This window comes from Lissotriton vulgaris, chromosome 7, assembly GCF_964263255.1.
Source record: "Lissotriton vulgaris chromosome 7, aLisVul1.2, whole genome shotgun sequence".
NCBI lineage: Eukaryota > Metazoa > Chordata > Amphibia > Caudata > Salamandridae > Lissotriton > Lissotriton vulgaris.
In genome coordinates this window covers 993,747,022-993,768,761 of record NC_141695.1, presented here as the reverse complement: position 1 = coordinate 993,768,761, position 21,740 = coordinate 993,747,022, and the positions used below count along the sequence as shown (strand labels likewise).

Genomic DNA, 21,740 nt, shown 5'->3' with positions numbered 1-21,740 from the left:
GGTGACAAACAAACTAAACATTTTCAAAGCAAGCATCAGCACAGAGCAGTGTTGTCTGCCCATGGCGAAAACACGTGTACAGAAAACACTGCTCGCACGACCGTTTCAAAAATGGTTAAAACACAAAGCTAAACGTGTAATTTGTTTAATGACACATTTGTATGGTACCAGTAAACACAAAACAGAGCAGCTGATCGAAGAAACTGAGCGAAAAGAAATGCTGTTCATTCTGAGATCAGGAATATCAACTGTTTGATCGCTGACAACAAAGTCCACATGTGCAATCTGTTTAAATGGAGCTACATCTCTGTTGCTACTAGCAGATGTGTATAAATGTTATGGTAATGAAACAATAATATTAGGTTACATTAATGTATTTATTGCCTGTAGTGGGCACCGTCACAAAGTTCAGCTAACAGGGCCTCATTTATGAAAGCCTTGCGCCACAGGTGCGTCACTTTTTCCCATGTTAAAAGTGACGCACCGGCGGCGCAAGGCCCTCATAAATAAGGCATTTTAGAACCGACATTATATTTTGCCAGAGCTCTGCACACGCGCCATCTTCTCGCATTACCTAAAGCACGTTTCTAAAGTTAAACAACATGTGATCAATGTCATCCAAGTTACAGGCAGACACAGATGTGCCTTCATGTTCCACTTAAATCTTTTACAAATATCTGCAAGTTTATTTAGTAAGCAAATAACGAGACAATTTAGGAAAACGCAACCGCAGAGTAGGTTTCACTGTCGCAAAGGAAGAAGGCAGCAATTGCAATCCTCACCTTTGCCTCCAGATGGCAGTGTGGCCACATCATCGCTTCCTGGTGGTCCGGTCCTTATTCCATTGTTAAAGGTGTGTCCATCGGCTGGTTGAAGCTGCCAGTTCAGTCCGAGAAGGTGCATTGCTGTAAAGGAGACAAGACGCGTTAAGTACATGCCATTCCCACATATTAGAATGCCAAACAAGAGAGGGTGCAATTGAATTTTCAATTATGCACAGGCAGTGAGTGTCAAGCGCACCCTGGACTGCTCCGGAGAATTATACCGAACAACGGGAATATTTCACCATGTTGACAGCCACGTCTGCATCACACTAAGACAATGTCACGTTGAAAACGACAACTTCACTTGCTAAAAACATGGACCCAAAAAATGTGGCATCAGCGTTTAGCTTTCTGGGCTTGTGGCTTTGTCACGTGTCACAGGGAAATTGCTGTTCAATTATGTTGCACTCCTTCATTTGCATTTTGTTTCAAAAAGAGAATTGACTCTGCCGGTTACTTTAGCCTTTGTATTATGAAAGGTATGCATAGAGCTGCATTAAAACAAAGCCCAGGTAAAGGAAGGGCAGCAGCAGTTCAAGCTTCCCTAACACAAAGAAAAAGGTGCAATCTGGTGGAAACAGCTGTAGGAGTTCTCCAAGTTTATGTCACAAGCCAAATACCACAAAGAAAAATGCAAAAAGAACAATTGATGGACAGAATGTTAAATAATGTCATACATTCACCCCAATACAGAGATCTGGGCCTAAATCCATCGTTGTTTTGCTCCCCATGCTGTTCCAGTTTAGACCCAGCCATATGCAAATCAGTCTTGCCCCTGTAGCACACCAGACACCCCACTGCAGCAGTATTGGAAGCGTCCATGCTCGCAGAAAACTACCCTACTTAAGGTACCTGTGGCATGTAGGTTACACATAGAACCCTGGAGCCTATGCTTAATCTACAAAAATGCGTGTGTAAGTGACTGAGCGTGTAAATATGTGAGTGCAGCCACCACGCTCGTTTAGTGCCTGTCCATCAATTGTTCTTTTTGCATTTACCACCCCAAGTGGGAGGAGTATGCCTAGACGTCGGTCCCATGCAGTACATGCCAATGGAGTCAAGCTAACGAGGCTGATGAGATGTGATACCCCAAAACCACTCCCAGGGTGCTTGTTTCCAGTCCAGGGGCGAGCTGGCCTCGCTGCTCAGGTTGGACTGTTCCCACTGGGCGCAGGGTCGAGACTGATTTGCATATGGCTTGGTTTAAACTGGAATAGCGTGGTGAGGGAAGAAAGAATGGATTTAGGACCATATCTCTGTACTGTGGTGAATGACATTGTTCAGTATTCTGTCCATCAATTGTTATTTTTGCATTTCCTCTCAGCACACTTGTTGCCCATCTTTTTCGTCATCCTATTTTCATTCATGACGATGTTGGTATTTTTTTGTCATTCTGTGAAAGTGCTGCTGCGGGGACTCTGGAGTTCTGCTGTCACTCTGCATCCCGCTGTTATATGCTGCTGTTCTACTTCTGTCACTTTGTGTAGATTCTACACATGCGTTCTCTGCAAGCTGTACCTCTGTAAATGCTGTTAATGCATGAAACTCCTGCTGACATCACATTGTGCTATTCCTGCTGTGGTCACTTTGAGCCCTTTCATTTACCAATGTGTTCCTGCTCTCAACAAGTCAGTTTATACATTCATTCTCCGCGTTTCCAGCGGCTGTCACTGCTTTCCCTTGCAAACCTCTTCTGTCATCTCATGCACCTTAACATCCCTTACACTCTGCGTCATCTCATTCATGTCCTCCACTCTCCCCTGCACTCACGTTCTCACAGAGACCTACACATGTCAAGGATGACTGTTTCTTTTGCTTCCCATGAGCAGAGGAAATGAATGCTCATTTTTCACACCTATGCTGGCGAACAGAAGGATATGTTGAGGCCCTCATGACAATGTCTGAAGATAACATCCCATGCATGATTGTAGGCGTAAGTCAATGGCGGTTTGAGGTTACTGACAAACTGCTCAACTTTGAACTTTGTGTTGTATCATTGTCTTTCTATAGATTGAAGAGAGGTTGTACGTCAGAATATCGAGGACAGATTTGTCGTGCTACAAAATTAGTGTGAGCAAAATATCAAGAGCCATATTGTGAAGATAAGTTGGCATAGAAATTCTAGATTGACTATTTCTAAATCTACTTCCATTTGCATTGATGATTATATATGTTTGTGTGTGTATTCGATTCAGTGATGCCATTGGAAATGTGATTAGTGATGTCACTGACCGTATCAGGGGTAATGTAATATGTGATGTCATAAGCAGTGCATTACGGGGGCGTAAGTTCTAGTTACCCCAGGTAACAATAACTGCCTAATTTCTATGGTTTTGTACAAATTAAATCTGAGCCTAACTATAACGTCCCTGTAACCTTTGTTTTGTTCAGTGAAAATAAATAAATATAGACATATTTATATATAAACAACAACAGCTCCGGTCATGAAAGAAGCCGTCTCACAGGGCGGTCCGTGATCAGGGCACCGGCAGCCCTGTACAATATTGCCCACAGCACTTCCCCACACAGGAAGAATTATCACGGACACCTCGCATGGATTTGCAGGTAATTTATTCGCACACCAGACTGCACAGCAACGCGTTTCGACTTTCAGCGTGACCAAGACGAAAGTCGAAACGCGTTGCTGTGCAGTCTGATCTGCAAATAAATTACCTGCAAATCCATGCGAGTTGTCCGTGATAATTCTTCCTGAGTGGGGAAGCGCTGTGGGCAATATTTATATATAAATATATATGTACGTGGGAAGAGTAAATATATGTATATATACATGTACACAATTATATATATATGTAGATAGATATAGATAGATAGATAGATAGATAGATAGATAGATAGATAGATAGATAGATAGATAGATAGATAGACAGATAGATGGATAGATAGATGGCAATAGATAGAGGGCGATAGATAGATAGATAGATAGATAGATAGATAGATAGATAGATAGATAGATAGATAGATAGATAGATAGATAGATAGATAGATAGATAGATAGATAGATAGATAGATAGATAGATAGATAGATAGATAGATAGATAGATGGCAATCACCGGTACCTGGAAGACCGATAGTATCGGCTATTAACAGTGTTTTTGAAAACACTTCAAAGTACATTGATTTTTTTTTACAGGAATATGTGGTCGGACTTCCTGCATATATCAAAGATAGTACTGACTTCCTTTACCAATTGGGACAATGTGTTTGGTCTGACTGAAGGACTGGGTTCTTTAAGACCCAGCGGTGCCAGGGCACAACACCTGAAACCTTCGTGGGTAACCTGCTCCGGCGTACGAATCACAGAGACACGGGACACTTCCTTCGACGTCAAAGATTCAAGGTTTATTTGCTGCAGGGAACACAGAAGTCACGACAAGTACACCACGTGCAACTTGGGGAGACTGCTTCAAATTGGTTCTGTGGATCGTTCCTTTTATACAGTTTTTACTCATAGGATAACATTGAACACAAAAGTTTACAACCCGGTTCCCATCATTATCCCCCAGAGGGGTCGCTTTGGTCACTTTGAAACACATCAGGTCCGGAACATAAGTGCGGAAACATTTGGCGGTTCCCAACTGTAAAAACCATCTTCCCACCATTAGCGAATTCCAATCAGCAGTAAAACAGATCGAAGTAGGAACAAGGACAGGTGTAGAGGAAGACGGAGACAGTGGGGAGATCGGAAAGGGTGTAAAAGGGGAGGTATCTGGAAACACGAGATACAGGCATCAAAGGGACGTGCCTAATGAGATGCACGGCTGAGACAATAAGTCCGTGCGGCAAGATGAGCCTCGAGCGGCGCCATCTGCCTTACAGTAGCATCCCCCTCGTCATAAAGACACTTACAAAGAACATGTGTCTTCCGCAAATATCTTGGGAGTCCCAGGGTCGCGAAGCGGACATCGTCCGTTCGCTGGCTACTTGAGGGCAAGAGACAAAATGGATGCCGTATCTAAGATGGAACCCGTGGGTACAGATGAAAAACCCATATAACAAACGAACGGTGTAAGTGAGCACAGCGAAACTGCGCACAGCTACTAAACTCGTCATTTGCGGTTCATAGATACCAGGCTCGACCATATTCGTATGAGTCGAAAACACCACTTACAATTGTCACGGAACCTCAGACGCTCCTTTTGCCCTCATGTAGGCAAGCACTAGTCGGAATCATATTCGATATTCATCAGACCATCGAGATGTTGCTGTAGCATAGCTCTGTCCAACCGAGTCCCCTTGGTAACAGGTGGTTGTCCCATACACGTTGTAGCACAGAGGCCACATAAGGCAGGACCACACTGCACACAAAGGCAACACGTGAACAGGAACACTACAACGACTCCGATGATCATCAGAATCTTCCAACCCCAAGTCGACATCAGGCCCCAAAACCATCCAAGTAGCGTCCAATCCCCTACATCCACGTGTATGGATTCGGAGATCTTATGCAACCTCGAGATGGCTTGATAGACAGTAGGAGCATTATCTGGAATGAAAATGCAGCAGCTCGAATGGATCACCTTACATACCCCACCTCGATCTGCTAAGATGACATCTAAAACCATACGGTTTTGTAACGTCATAAGTCTCTCCGCCTGAAGTTCTGTGGTGATATTACCAAGGGCACTGGCAGTAATATTAGCTGTTGATTCTACCACCCGAGTCAACTGTCTCAGGTTCCTACTATTGACCATAGGTCCCCAAAACGGGAGGAAACCCTTGAAAAAGTCTCCTGCCTCTTGACCGGCAGTATCCTCTTCGCTAATTACGCCTCGCACAACTCTAGTCTTATGATAATCGGCATCTACAGTGAACATCGGAGGCAACAGATTTGCAATGAAGCATGAGCCCATGAAGTCAGCGGGCAACCATGCATATGCACGATCATAGCAGATAAAGTATGTACCCTTGGCAGCCAGAAACACAGGGGACGAGGACATCGGCAGAATGTAATTTTCAGTGCAAGCACTTGCTCCAAGTCGGGCTTGCGATCTTCGGCCACGACCCATGAGACAAAAATTACCAGTGTGAGGTACGACCCATATCGGAGGCGAGTTTTTAAGCTGCTTTTCGCTAGTGAACGCACTATATTCACCTCTACTTAGGACCCTATAGGCCTGTATCTCTTCTTCGGGAATAAGCGAGGGATCATAGATATCGCTATCTAAATCCTCTATTGCTATCGACAAAGGTTTTTGATACGAAGTAGGACCAGAGTAGGGGGAACGTGGTTCTCGAATGGGGTGGAAACCCAGTGCGCTTCGAAACATTGTTTGAAATGCTCGAGCTGACCCTTGGGAACTATACGGTAACACCAGATATGGAATTCCCTTATCCGTAGTATGCGGCATCAACCCACACACCCAACAATTAGTAGTGTTAACCACTAACTGATGCTGATGAAGGAGCTGAATAAAGGAATTGTTGCGGAATTCTACACGTCTAGCCTGCTCGTGTTCCGGTAACATGTGAAAGGAATGAGGAGAAACAGTAGAGGTAAGATTAGAGTCGGGAGTAGGAGTAGGTGTAGCAGGCAAGAAGTGAGACATCATGTAATACACCCCACCCGCCAATAATGCAGAAGCAGTCAAGAACAATACAAACAGTTGGAATATGAAACATTTGGTACGACTGAGTTGCTGCAGCTTGAATCTGTGGACTTGAGCTCCCTCCAAATCATTCAGCTTCGAGAATGCCATTCCCTACGACCGTCCGCAACGTTTCTTGACGCACTTCGTTCTGTATAGCAATAGTCAATCCCCAGGAGTTCCCAGGAACCGACGGCCTTTAACCTAGCGTCAAGACCTACTGTCCAGAAGGAAGTACGCGCGCGGCCCTACGGCCTTCAATGCATAATATGTATGTATGCAAAAACAAAGTCTCTCAGCTGTAAAAGCAAAAATACAAGGAATGAAGCTCAATATATATACAAAATTATTACAGTAATATAAATATTCGAAACTGATCACGGAAACGGGATAATGCACTTGTCAATACAGAAAAGCAAGATCTTTTTATTTGTCCTTAGTGCGAGATCGCAAAAAGTATCGGGTTTTCCCAGGACGTGTCTGCTCGTCAAACAAAGGATCCGTTGAAGAGACAGCGTCCTGCTGATCAGTTGAGTGTTCTGGTCTTGAGTCTTTTGATGCTAATCGTTCAACAGTGTCTTTCTGCTGCGCTGAGGGTTTTTCAACAAGCTGTGCGTCGCTAAAAGGCACAAACGCCGGCAATGTTTCTGTTTCCGATGATGCAATGCCTCTCCTTACCCACGGGTCTGCCGGCAAAGGGATGGGGACTCTTTTGGTGTGCGTGGCATGCACCCAATTCTTACGTCCCTCAAGACGAACGGCAGTCCTCGTGGCCAGGAGCACTTGGTAGGGTCCGGTGAACCTCGGGTCCAGGTTATTTTTGCGTGAAAAGTTTCTCGTCACCACCCAGTCTCCGGGCTGGAGCTGGTGGCCTGGACCCTCCGTCTGCGTCGGCAATGCGTCGTAAACCTGTTGGTGAATTAACCTCAGTTTAGCAGTCAAGTCATGTAGATAATCGATCAACATTGGGTACTCAAGATCAGAAAACATTCCTGGTCTAGGAACCCCCCACACATTCGCAGGACGGCCGAACACTATCTCATAGGGACTAAGCCCTACTCGGGAGTGTACAGTCGCCCTAGTTGACAGTAATGCTAAGGGTAAAGCATCTGGCCACGAAAGACCAGTCGTAGCCTGAATTTTTGCTAACTTTAGTTTAAGGGTGCCGTTGTACCCTTCAACCAATCCAGCTGACTGGGGATGATTGGCGCTGTGGAATTTCTGGTTAATTCCAAGGCCCTTACACACACTCTTCATCACACCACCCACAAACTCACTTCCGTTATCTGACCACACGACTCTAGGCATTCCATACCGAGGAAAATATTCCTTCAGTAGGATTTTCGCAGTAGACAAAGCAGTATTGTCTTTGAGAGGATAGGCCTCGATCCATCGGGAGAATGCGCAAACCACAACTAAAACGTATTTTAGGTTATTGCATCGCTCCATATGGATGAAGTCCAATTGAATCACCTCAAAGGGGTACGAAGGGGGAGCAAAACTGCCAGGAGGAGTTGGGGTTCCTTTGCCAGGATTGTACATTATACACACCATGCAATTCTTCACCAGACGTTCAGCACATTTCGTAATACCATCATTCTTCCACACAGGAGCCAGCAACTTACAAATACCATTCGCGCTAATATGTGCTAACCCATGCGCCATTGTCACAACGGCCAGCACATACGCATCAGGCAACATCCATCTTTTCTGATCCGACAAATCAATCCAACAACCGTTCGCATCCAACTTTCCCGTACTTTCTTTCCACTTCATCTTTTCAGTCTCGGTGGCCTCATTCTGAATTGCTTTCACACTCTCGATAGTGTCTTCACACATACTCGATTCTGTAGGCCATCTAACCGAACTCGTCACATACATTCGAGTGCTAAGGTTCCGGGCAGTCTCCTTAGCAGTCTCATCCGCAAACGCGTTACCACGACCAACATCATCCGTCACCTTACGATGCGCACTACATTTAACAATCGCAACTTGCGTAGGCAAAGTCAATGCATCCAAAAGATCATTCACAAGCTGGCCATGCTGTATCTTCATACCGTGCGACGTCAAGAAACCTCTCTCTCTCCACAATCGTCCAAAACTGTGAGCGACGCCAAACGCGTATTGGCTATCGGTAAACACATTCACACGTTTCCCTTTCGCTAACACACACGCTCTAGTAAGAGCAATCAATTCTGCAGCTTGGGCAGAATTCTGATTCAACCTTGCAGTCTCAACAACAGTATTCAATGTTACAACAGCATAAGCAGTAGTCACATCGCCATTCGGCAACTTAAAACATGACCCATCCACATACAAGGTGCCGTCTGGATCTTCCAATGGGGTGTTTTTAAGGTCCACTCGACCTTTTGTTTCCTCTTCAGTCCTCAAGTAGCAGTCATGTTCTGCTACTTCATCTGACTCTGTGCTAAGTGGTAACAAAGTTGCCGGGTTCAGAACGTTACAACGTTTTATCTGAATATGGCTTGCCAAGAGCGTCAACTCGTACCCAGACAATCTCGCACTCGTCAAGTGCTGAGTTTTCGTTCGATTCAAAAGAGTATCGACTGCATGCGGAACCATCACCGTAAGCATATTATCCATGACCAATCCTGCTGATTGTCGGATGGAGACCGCGGCTGCCGCAGTTGCTCTCAAACAACTCGGCAATGCTCTAGCTACCGGGTCCAAGGTTGAGGAAAAATATGCACATGGACGTTGCTTACCACCAAAAGGTTGCGTTAAGACACTCAAAGCACAACCTTCCCTTTCGTGAACATATAATGTAAACGGCTTACTGTAGTCAGGGGTACCCAACACAGGAGCCGAACACAATGAATCACGCAGTCCAGAAAAACTTTTCTGACATTCTTCCGTCCATGGTAAAGGAGTCGAAACATCCTTGCACGTAAGAGCCACCAATGGTTTCGCTAGCAATGAAAAATTAGGAATCCATTGCCTGCAGTACGACGTGATACCTAGAAAGGCACGCACATCTCTTTGGGTTTTTGGCACAGCCATTCGCGCAATTGCTGCAATTCTCTCTGGGGTCAATCTCCTTCCCTCCTTTGACAATAAGTGACCTAGATAGGTTACTTCTTGACAACAATATTGGAGTTTAGAAGGTGACACCTTGTGATTTAACTCACAGAGATGTTGCAGCAACGACACCGTAGCAATTTTGCAAATGTCCTGAGTGTCAGCAGCCACCAATAAGTCGTCGACATATTGGATCAAGGCTGCACCGACCGGCAACCTAAACGCATCCAGTTGACCCTTCAAGGCTTGGCTGTAAATAGATGGACTTTCACAGTAGCCCTGAGGAGCGCGTGTGAACCGGAAGCTACGACCACCAAGAGAGAAACCGAAAAGGTCCCTGCTCTCCTCGGCAATCGGGATGCTGAAAAACGCATTTTTCAAATCAATCACCGAAAACCATGATGCAGAAGCTGGAATCAGAGTCAGTAGCGCCGTGATGTCAGGCACAACGGGAAATTGAGGAACCACAATCTTATTTACCTCCCGTAAATCGATAACAAAGCGATAAACAGGTGGTTTTGAAGGATCAGTACGTTTAAGAATGGGCAGCACAGGGCTGTTGCACACGTTTCCCCGAGTCTCTTCAATAACATCTTTCTCGATCAAATCGTAGATGATCGCCAACAGTGCTCGTTCACCATCAAGGGAGATACGATATTGGGGAATACGTGGCAATCGCACATTAGATTTCAACTGCACAACATAAGGGGAGATATCAAGTAGGCCCACGTCATTTGGACCTGTTGCCCACAAAGACGCAGGAAGAGAACTCAATTCCGGTGGGAGCTTATCGAGGGACAAATACATAGGAGAGACAACCCTCTCTCCTAACGTAAGCTTTACACCCGCAGGAGAACAATACACGGTTGCGTACAAACGTTTAAGCAAATCCAAGCCCAAAAGATTTTCACCACAACCCGTAGTCAAAATCAACGGAGCTTCTAGCTCACGTGGCCCAATTTTGAGGGGCAAAGGGCGCGAAACTGGATTGCTAACAGGGGCGCCAGAGAATCCAACGGAAACATTGGTTAAGCCAGACAAAGGTGCGCCAGGGAGTTTCGAATGCATGATAGAACTTTTCGCTGCACCAGTGTCCAACAGAAAAGGCTCAACGACGCCCGATGTAGCAACTGCGACGTAAGGCCCTCTCTGATCAACCGGAACTGATACCACTCCCTCTCCTTGTCTTCGGCTGTCCTAGTAGTTACAGTCGTCAGTTCCCTGATCGACGTAATAATCGTCTACATTGTACTGCGCAGATCGTCCTTGCGATGATCCACGTTGATCGAAACAATTATTAGAATTAGATGAGTTATCTGAACGATCAGTCTGAGCACCACGACCTCTACCACGTGATGTTTGCTGCGAACCACCACGACCTCCTCTAGATGAATTACCACTATTACGTTCATTTAGAACAGGACAATTGAATTTAATGTGTCCCTCCTGTCTACAATAAGCACATTGATTGTACCCTAACGAGGATCTTTGGGAGGAGGAGTCATTACGAGTTTGGGATCTGTTCGATTGCGACTGCGATCTGTTTTGTTGCGAATTATTCTGATTTGAACGTGGAGGATACGCTTGCTGAAGCAACACTTTAGTTTTCAGTTCCTTCGTCTTTTTGTCAGCACGGTCGCTCTCTTCTTTCTCTCTATTCTCATAGTATTGTGCCGTAGCCAATATCTGAGCAGAAGTAGAAACGGCCCATGCACTTTCCGAATTCTTTAATTTATTGCTCAAATCGGGCAATAAATTCGAAACAAATTTATCCACAAACAATCTCTGACCACCCTCAGTACCCATATCCTGACCACTATGGTCGATGAATGCTTCCTCGAACCTCGTAAAGAAGTCGGAAACACTCTCATCTTTCTTCTGCTTACAGGCTGACAATTTGTCCCAATTTACCTTCATAGCTGGCATAAGAGTTTTCATTAGCGTAATAATTCTTTGAGGAAGGTCAAGAATCAACTGGTCAGGTTTAGTAGCAGCCACTTGTCCAGCATCTGCCGCTACAATGGCAGCCCAAGCACCACCTAATTCAGCCGGATGATTTTCCTGGCGAATCTTAGCCCATACCGGTTGCGGTACGACATTGCCGAACAACATGTCGATATCGGCAAGATTCATTACCGTGGCATCTACGAGCTGCGATAACTCTTTGTAATACCCTGCAGGATTTTTGCGAGGGTCAGGCAAAGATTGCTTCACCTGCAACACTTCCGATCGTTTCCATGGGAGGTGTATCCACACTCTCTGGAAATACGGCGGGACCGGAGGGGCAGCTGCGGGGTTACCCGGCATCCAAACCGGTGGAACTTCACGCATGGGATATTGGCCAGACTCATCTGGCAGTCTTTCGACATCCTCAACAAACAAAGCTTGAGGTATAGGAGCGGGACGAAAAGATAGCAACCGCTCGACAGCACGTCGAACGTTAGTATCCACTATCAGCCCATTTGCGAACTGAAGCTGAAGATCAGACAGTGCGGTGAGCACCTCGCCAGGCGCATCAGCCGCTATCTGATCGTGAAGGAACTTACACATTTCATTAAACACATATCTCTGGGTTGGTACATTGAATTGACAAAATGTTTCGAGGACAACACGGGGTGGACTTCTCTGAGGATTTACCATCCAACCCATCGCCATATTGTATAACGAAGCACGTTCTCTATTACCAGGAAGCTGACTACGTCGCTGGGGACCATCGGAACCAGCGGACCCATGAACAGGTCCGAGCGAATGAAAGAAACTAGCCGCAAGAGGAGAATTACGACTACGAGTAGAAGGAGAAGAATAAGACACAGGACTAACAAGAGAAGGAGTAGAAACAGTAGCAACAGCAGGAGTTAACAAAACAGGAGCAGTAGCAGGAGCAGTAGCGGGAACAGGAGTATGTGGAAGCGGAGGAGCAGTAGGAATAGAAACAGACAAAGGAGCAGGAACAGTCGGAAGAACGGGTGCAGGTTGAGGAACAGGCGGAGGAGGAATAGGTGGAAGAATAGGTACGGCAGGGACCACAGGAACTGTGGTACCCTGTACGTACGGAGGTGGTGACTTCATGAGATAAGACATTAAAGGATCCTCAACTGGCTCTTCCTTCTTTTCCGACTCCGTAGGCAAAGCAGGATAACATTTATCTACAGTCATACGCTGTAATCGGTCAAACACTTCCTTATCCTTAACCTCCTTATCATGCTGAAACTGCTCTGCTTTCTTCACTATGGTAGCAACATTATCTCGCTGATTACGTTTAGTCTGTCTGATGTCTTTCTGTCGGGCTTCCGTACGCCACAACCGAAAGGCATCAAACATGGCCGGCCTTGACTTTCTTTCGAACAATTTAATCTCCAAGTTATCTAGGATCGGGGCCTCGAAGCTACCATGAGGTGGCCAACGAAGGTCGCCGTCCTTCTTTGTGTATTTAATCCAATAATCGTTAAAGGTAATTGGGCCTAGCCCATGTTTACTATAGAGCTCATAAGTGGGAGTTCCAACCGGAGGTATCGGACACGAGTCCTCCAGTCGGGAATCCATACCACAAGGTCTGAAACAACTAAACAAAGTACTGCGACCAGGCATCCTGCACACTAGCCGAGTTTCACAAACTTCAAGGGTTACGGGATTTACCAAGTCCCAGCAAAGAACAAAAACCCTCGGTTTTTGGCGGCTGCAGTCGTCAAACAACACAACAAAGTACGCTAGCAAAGTGTCACCGACAAAAACACTCACACAGCGCTAACAACAAAAACACTCGCTAAAGTGTCAACAACCAAGAACTATGGGAGCGACCCACAAATACTTAACTCAAAAATCGATGGCGTCACCAGGAAGGCCCGTCAATCGTCTCGCTATACCAAGGTCTACGCCAGGCGCCAAAACAGGTCTACAGTCAGGGCAGCAGTCCGTCGCAGCCGTCCGGAGGCGGGAATCTTCGCGGGAAAAGTCTTCGGGCCACTTATTTCGACAACAGGATCGATGAAGCGGAGTGCACTTTCCCTCGGAGATTTCACACGAAGTTCCTCACGATCGTCGGGCTTGGACCGGTACCACTGATGCAGCCCCACGTTGGGCGCCAACTGAAGGACTGGGTTCTTTAAGACCCAGCGGTGCCAGGGCACAACACCTGAAACCTTCGTGGGTAACCTGCTCCGGCGTACGAATCACAGAGACACGGGACACTTCCTTCGACGTCAAAGATTCAAGGTTTATTTGCTGCAGGGAACACAGAAGTCACGACAAGTACACCATGTGCAACTTGGGGAGACTGCTTCAAATTGGTTCTGTGGATCGTTCCTTTTATACAGTTTTTACTCATAGGATAACATTGAACACAAAAGTTTACAACCCGGTTCCCATCATTATCCCCCAGAGGGGTCGCTTTGGTCACTTTGAAACACATCAGGTCCGGAACATAAGTGCGGAAACATTTGGCGGTTCCCAACTGTAAAAACCATCTTCCCACCATTAGCGAATTCCAATCAGCAGTAAAACAGATCGAAGTAGGAACAAGGACAGGTGTAGAGGAAGACGGAGACAGTGGGGAGATCGGAAAGGGTGTAAAAGGGGAGGTATCGGGAAACACGAGATACAGGCATCAAAGGGACGTGCCTAATGAGATGCACGGCTGAGACAATAAGTCCGTGCGGCAAGATGAGCCTCGAGCGGCGCCATCTGCCTTACAGTAGCATCCCCCTCGTCATAAAGACACTTACAAAGAACATGTGTCTTCCGCAAATATCTTGGGAGTCCCAGGGTCGCGAAGCGGACATCGTCCGTTCGCTGGCTACTTGAGGGCAAGAGACAAAATGGATGCCGTATCTAAGATGGAACCCGTGGGTACAGATGAAAAACCCATATAACAAACGAACGGTGTAAGTGAGCACAGCGAAACTGCGCACAGCTACTAAACTCGTCATTTGCGGTTCATAGATACCAGGCTCGACCATATTCGTATGAGTCGAAAACACCACTTACAATTGTCACGGAACCTCATGATGAATATCTACTTTTAACATTGGATATATCTACCCTATACACCAGCATAGTGCACACAGATGGTTTACGCGCTATGAAGTTCTATTTGGACAAACGCCCTGTTGAGTTATTGGAGCACAGTCTAATGCTCATGCATATGAAAGAGAAATGTTTGAACAACAATACTTTCCTGTTTAACAATGATGTGTTTCGCCAAACGAGGGGTGTCGCCATGGGGTCGTGTTTCTCCCCCAGCTACGCGGGGCTCCACGTAGGCTGGTGGGAGAAACATGTACTCAAGGGGGAACATAAAGAAATGTGGTCCAATATTGTACAAAAATACTGGAGATATATAGATGATATTTTCATCATTTGGAGAAGGACTGAGGAATTGGCCAGGCAGTTCGTTGATAACATCAATGTAAATCACTTAAATCTCCATTTCACATCACACATTAGCAACACCACAGCTAGTTTTTTGGATGTGAAAATTGACATCATGGGGAATGAGATTGTCACCAGCCTATTTAGGAAGGAAACTTCCGTCAACTCAATCCTACACGCGTCAAGCTTTCACCCTAATCACACCATTAAGAGCATCCCCTATGGGGAGTTCTTACGCATCCACAGAGCCTGCAGTTGCCCTATGTTAAGAGACAGATGCCAACAAGAAGCTAGGGCACGTTTGATCTGCCGTGGATACAAAGCAGCTCTGTTAGATTCGGCTATGAGAAGAGCAAACCAACTTGTGAGATCAGAGTTATTGCAGCCTGATAGAGACAACCATGTCCATGCCACACAGTCAGGAGACACCAACACTTCTAGACTTATCACAGGATACAGCCGCCAATCCAAACAAATCACTAAAATCATTAAACAACAGTGGCCCTTTATCCTATCAGATCAGGTGCTTAGAGACATCATGCCTGTTTCACCAACTGTGACATTCAGGCGGGCGTATACCATGCATGATGACTTAGTTAAAACCAGTCCTGAGACCATTAAGGCCAACAAATGGTTGTCCCCATGCAGGCGTTTCTATTGTTGCAGCTCATGCAGAGCTTGCAAATTTGGTGTAAATACAAGATCATACACAACCCCTTTTGAAGTCAACCCCGTCCCCCTACGCGACCATTTCACTTGCCGCACAGAATTAGCAGTATACGTTCTTACCTGTAGCTGCAATTTGCAGTATGTAGGTAGCACCAAACTACCGGTGCATCAACGAATATTGCAGCACCTCCGTGCAATTTTACACGCGGATCAGAGTTATCCGGTGGCCCGACATTTTCAAATGATACATAACAAAAACTTAGCGCATTTGAAATATTATGTCATTGATGCTGTAGCCACCAACAGGAGAGGAGGTAACTATGAGAAACAACTGAGGCAACTTGAGTCCCGCTATATAGTTCTTCTCAACAGCAAGAGCCCGGGGGGTTTAAACATGGGGGAAGACTTACACAACTTTTTGTGAACTGTTCCCGGCTGTCTGTACTGCCATTAGCCATATGAATAAGGGCATCAAATATTGACCTTATTACTTTTAGAGAAGAGACCCTATGTCCATCTGCCTGTACATTTATGTGATGAAACTTACAACCCCACAGTCAATAAGATGATTATTAACAATGAAAAAATATTTTTTTCACTTTATATGTTCACAGCACTTATGCACTTTCAAACAATATTTATTTATTTGATCCTCAAATTAGCACTTATATATATTTTTTTATGCACCTTTATGAAGGTAACACATTTACCATTATTCATGTCAGCAATTTAAGTCGCCTATTGTATAGCAGACATAACTGAGACCTAGCATATCCAAACAGCACAATGAATTTGCATGTTGGTTTCGTCACATTTCCAGTTAGTCCTTGCGGATCCCTGTTGTTCATGTCTAATATGATTATACGAATTTAACCTGTTTGTTTCGACCTATGAGTAACGAGTACTATGTATGTAGATGTTGTTATCCATAGCGTATTTGTACAAATGATAACTATGGCATTGTTCGTTGTTTATGACACCAACATATATGATTAGATATATCTCTCTCTTTTTTTCGAAATGAATGTTTTTTTATACTAACGCAAGAACACAGGTATCTTGTTGCTATCTATAGGACCGTCACAACTTGTTAATTCATAACGTGTACGAACTCCAATAATTCATTGTCTTATATGTATACTTCAACAAGTGGTTAACTAAGGGCCAACATCAAAGTTATGAACCATTTTCAAATATGACTGCTAGTAATGTTATGCTTATTGAAAAATAGAGATGATTTGATATTTGTATCATAGGTAAATATTTTATTTATCCACTGAACAGTATCACTAAATTTCGTCTATTTAGAGAGTCCAAATTTGTCATAAATTGACGTTCAGTGATTGACTTGTCACAGTAACATTGCATGTCTTAAGATGGCGCCCACGTTTGTGACCAAATAACGTTACAAGTGAACCATTAGTCCGGTTTCTATGTCGATGATCTGCTTGGCGCGAAATGGTGTAATTGATATGGTTTTAAATAATGTGTTATTTCATTCTGTCATTTGTCAGTGAGCAAGGGCACGGACGTGCCCGAAACGCGTCTGATGACAGCTTTTCAACCACATGATGAATAAAAATTAAACAGTTGGATATCTGACCTCGCCTGGGCGTGCTGATTCCTGGTCTGTGTGCCTTTCTGTGCAGCTAAGCACTCATGTAGACGGGCTGGATACACATAAATATATATGTACGTGGGAAGAGTAAATATATGTGTATATACATGTACACAATTATATATATATATATGTAGATAGATAGATAGATAGATAGATAGATAGATAGATAGATAGATAGATAGATAGATAGACAGATAGATAGATGGCAATAGATAGAGGGCGATAGATAGATAGATGGCGATAGATAGAGGGCGATAGATAGATAGATAGATAGATAGATAGATAGATAGATAGATAGATAGATAGATAGATAGATAGATAGATAGATAGATAGATAGATAGATAGATAGATAGATAGATAGATAGATAGATAGATAGTACATTTGGGCATAGAAACACTGCAGGGGGATTTTTATAGCTTTAACTTTATTTTGCATACAGAAATTAAGAAATTGGTCTTTAGTTGTGACCAAGACTGGTAGTGGTTGAAATGCTTCACTGTTTCTGTTTGCTAAATAAAACGTAATTTGGACCAATTCTCATGGCGAACTGCATTTATATGCACAAGGGTGCAAGTATTGCAACAATTTGATTTAGTACACAAAGAATGATCTATCTACACGCACATATTGTCAATGTACATATATATGGAGTTAAATATATTAAACATATACTTATATTTACTTGCCTACACAATAGTCCTTAAGCATACCTTGAGAAGTAAATATAACTTCTTAGATGAATGACATTTGGATCAGCCCAGCCACCCCCAAGTAATTTTGAACATGCGATGCACACACGTGGCAGACTCTGAATGGAAGCACACTGAGAGCTTAGCAATCCCAGCCTCGCTGTTACACCTGTTCAATGGTTGAGGGCCCCCAATGCTCCTGTGAATGGTGAATGGAAGCTGCATAGATTTTGTTGTCAATAAAATGCACTCTGAGCTCAAAATAAATAATTTTAAAAGAGGTGTATGACTCTCACATGGCATTCATTTCAGCTGGCCCTATGACATGGGGGTTGATGGTCCTTTAGCTGCCCTGTAGCCATGCACCATGTGAAAGAACTCCAGCCCACTCTGGGTTTTAGCTAACAACCCTTTTCATGCTGTGATTTTTACGCGTATATTTAGAATGTTAAAAGTGAAAACACAAGTCCCTTAGAACAATGGGCTCTTGGCTAAAAAGCCAGGACTGGATCAAAGAGTGACTGACACTTGACAGGTATGCTTTTTGAAAGTCCCTATTTCCCAGCTAAGCATGCTGGGAATTGTAGTTTTAGTATTCCCTTTGTAGCTATGGGCACTCGTGATCGCACTTGACAGCTGTGAATTTGCCCGGCCACTTTGAGTATCCTATATTGTTTCGGGTATGCTGAAATGTAATATGTATAATCTTGTAAAATGCATGGCAAACAGTTGCAGAATCAGTTATTTTATCTTTACTGTGAAATATTAATAATATTACTCTTGACCTTCAGACACGTCTCTTTAACCATTCTATATGTATGCTGCAATGAGTATTCAGACAAAAAAGATATATTAAAAAGCCCTTGGAAAATAATTCCGCAGCTACGAGGTAAAGGTTTCTCTGAGATCAATGGTTAGAGCGACTCTTCCTTCACTCATGATAACACCTATTTTTGTTTCCCCGCAGAATGTAGGTCACAGGCTGTGATTACAGAGCTGAGATGGCTCACAGGCTCCTTTCATTTTGGCGAACATTTGCACGTTAGGAGTTGACAAATGTACATGAACTCTGAGACTCTGCACTGGCTTCTGGCTTAGGTAATTGGGTTTGAGGCTGACAACTCTTCATTCCAAGTGGGCCAATATTGGCAGACACATATCTACCTACAATAATCCGGTGAAAATAAGCACAAGAAAGGCAATGGGATTTGGGGGGAAAAACGTGGAAAAAAGATTTAATCGTGATATTCCTCATTCCAGATTCCGAAACTCAAAATGGTCCAATAAAAGCATTGTGTTTGCAACAGTAAACAGTGAATTAATAAACATTATCACTTGGCCACCTAAACACAATGGGGCATATGCATCAAACTTTTTACCAGTCGCAAACGGGCCAATTCGCAGTATCAGCCCGTTTGTGACCGGTAAAAAGCCATTTGCGATGCATCAACCCTAAATGCATTTGCAAAATAAGCAATCACAAATTTTGAGATTACCTATTTTGCAAATGCATTTAGGGAATCACAATTTGCAAATCGCTAATTGTAATGCAAGAAGCATTTTCACAATGCGACTTCCCCCGCCACAGGCACATATCAGCCCACCTGAGAGACCTGCACTGGCTCCCCGTCAACAAAAGGATCACGTTCAGGCTCCTCACCCACGCACACAAAGCGCTCCACGACATAGGTCCCGAATACCTCAACAACCGCCTCACATTCTACACTCCAACACACAAACTCCGCTCCGCCAACCTCGCCCTCGCCACCGTCCCACAGATCCGCACAACCACCGCCGGAGGAAGATCATTCTCCTACCTGGCGGCCAAGATGTGGAACTCCCTCCCCGCCCACCTATGACTGACCCATGACCATCTCACATGCAGGAAACACCTCAAGACCTGGCTCTTTGAGCAGTAGCGGCACTCCTCCCGCCCCCCCTCAGCGCCTTGAGACCCTCATGTAAGAGTAGCACGCTCTACAAGTGTATTGATTGATTGATTGATTAAGGAATCACAAATTAACTTCAAGCTGATGTTATTTTGCAAATCCTTAGAAAAATGCACAAAGTAGCATTTTTCTAAGTGCCGTGTGGCACATACACATGGCCTTAGGGCATGTATGTGTTCAAAATATGCACACTTACCCTTTTTGGGGCGTGCATCACAGTGGCCTTAGGTCCCCTAGCACCCTTGCAATTGCAGTCGCAATTTGCGATTACTTATTTGGTAATTGCAAATTGCGAATCCTTTCCCATTCATTCCTATGGGCCTCTAGGCCCATAGGAATGAATAGGAAAGCATACACTGGTAGTAAATCGTGCATTCGCTATTAGGGAATGGGCAGGAATTGCTATTAATTTTGAAAAACCTACATGCATAAGGAATTGCGACTTCTAAATAGCGATTCCTTAAAAATCACTATTAAGGAATCGCAATTCCTTATCTTAATGTATGTACCCAATTGAGATTAGTTTATGTCTGCTGTTGCACAAGAAGCAATTCAATTGATTACTGTCATGAATCCCAATATTCAGGAGTGCCATCCTGCAGTGTGTTCTTTCGATACATAAGATTGAACAAATACATGTTGCAGGAAAGGCACTATTTAAAGTGGTGTAATAGTATAAATGTGAAAAACATCTTTCGCACTGTGCTAGACTGAATCCATAATAGTCATATCTAAAGGACTATATTGCAATGGTGGTAAAAACATAGATAGTTTTGTATTAAAACCTACCAGCACTGTAGAGAGCCTGTGTTTTAGTGCCACTTATTTACTGCCTTAGAAGGATGAAAATTACTCCATTGGGATTTTGCCCTGTGACTAGTTGTTGATGCATGAATCTCTTACAAAGGTGCATGGAATCAAGGTCTAGTTTGTGACAAAGCTTTCGGGTTTCCAACTTCCATGCGTGAATAACTAAGACAGTCAAGATTTTCTCTCAGCATTGTGTAATCATATTTCTGCTTATCCCATGATACTTTTAGGGTAAGAAGCGCCAAAATATGTAGAAAGAACCTGTACTCCATAGGCACCTCTACCACAGAACCGGAAATTTTGAGAGGTATGGTTCATGGTGTCCAGAAATGGTCCCCATAATGATAATTCAGGCATTTAGGGTACCCACTGGGTCATCAAATTAGGTCCCAAATGCAAGTTCTATTTGGCCCCATATTACAACCAAATAACTTGCGACTCAAAACAAATAATATTTGTCTTAAATATTCACCTGAGCACCAAATAAGTGTCCAAAATTAAACTGTCCACTAGTAGTTGATATTTCTAATACAACTTTATTTTCAGTCTTCAATTGCATCCAAATAGTTCCAGCAAAACTTACAGCCAAGGTGTGTTTTATCTTTTGGTGAATCTACCACCGACTTCATCAGGGCTACAAAACAAATTATAACCATCCTACGTTACACATTACAGTCATAGTAACTCAGTCCCAAAGCATCACCATGGTGATTTCCATCTTATGTGAAAACAGAGTATTCAATAAAATCCGCATGACCATGAAGTGTGCACCCCAATCCCGAAGCAAAAATTGTGGTTGTGGTACCAAAGTCAATTCAATTACAGTGACTCATTGAACTTTGTAAGCCACACCCACATTGATTGTAATACTAGATTTGTTGTTTATCTACTCATCTGTAAATGTAGAAATGTATTTGCGGGGAGTATGATCAGACCATTGAGAGAGTGCATTTCTAAGCAATTTAGAGCATTAAAATAAAAAAGGCGAGATACCCGATAGCGACACATGCTAAAGATTGTAAGGCTCAGGATACACAGCTGAGATCTAGGTTCTATGGGATTGAGACTGTTTCAAGTGATGGAAGGGGGGCAGTCAGTGACTGAGGTTATGCCAATGTGAAACATGTTGAATAATGCGATTACATGCAGTGGAGATGGGTCTGA

At 44.0% G+C, this 21,740-nt stretch overlaps 1 protein-coding gene across 1 annotated transcript in view; it reads right to left on the bottom strand.

The window, feature by feature from the left end:
- The window catches only part of LOC147702831 (teneurin-2), a 1,317,719-nt gene that overhangs the window by 471,377 nt on the left and 824,602 nt on the right, over positions 1-21,740 (bottom strand). Inside the window, exon 6 of the mRNA XM_086931409.1 lies at positions 783-905. Coding sequence (XP_086787535.1) covers positions 783-905 — 123 coding nt within the window. The remainder of the gene's footprint in view (positions 1-782; positions 906-21,740) is intronic.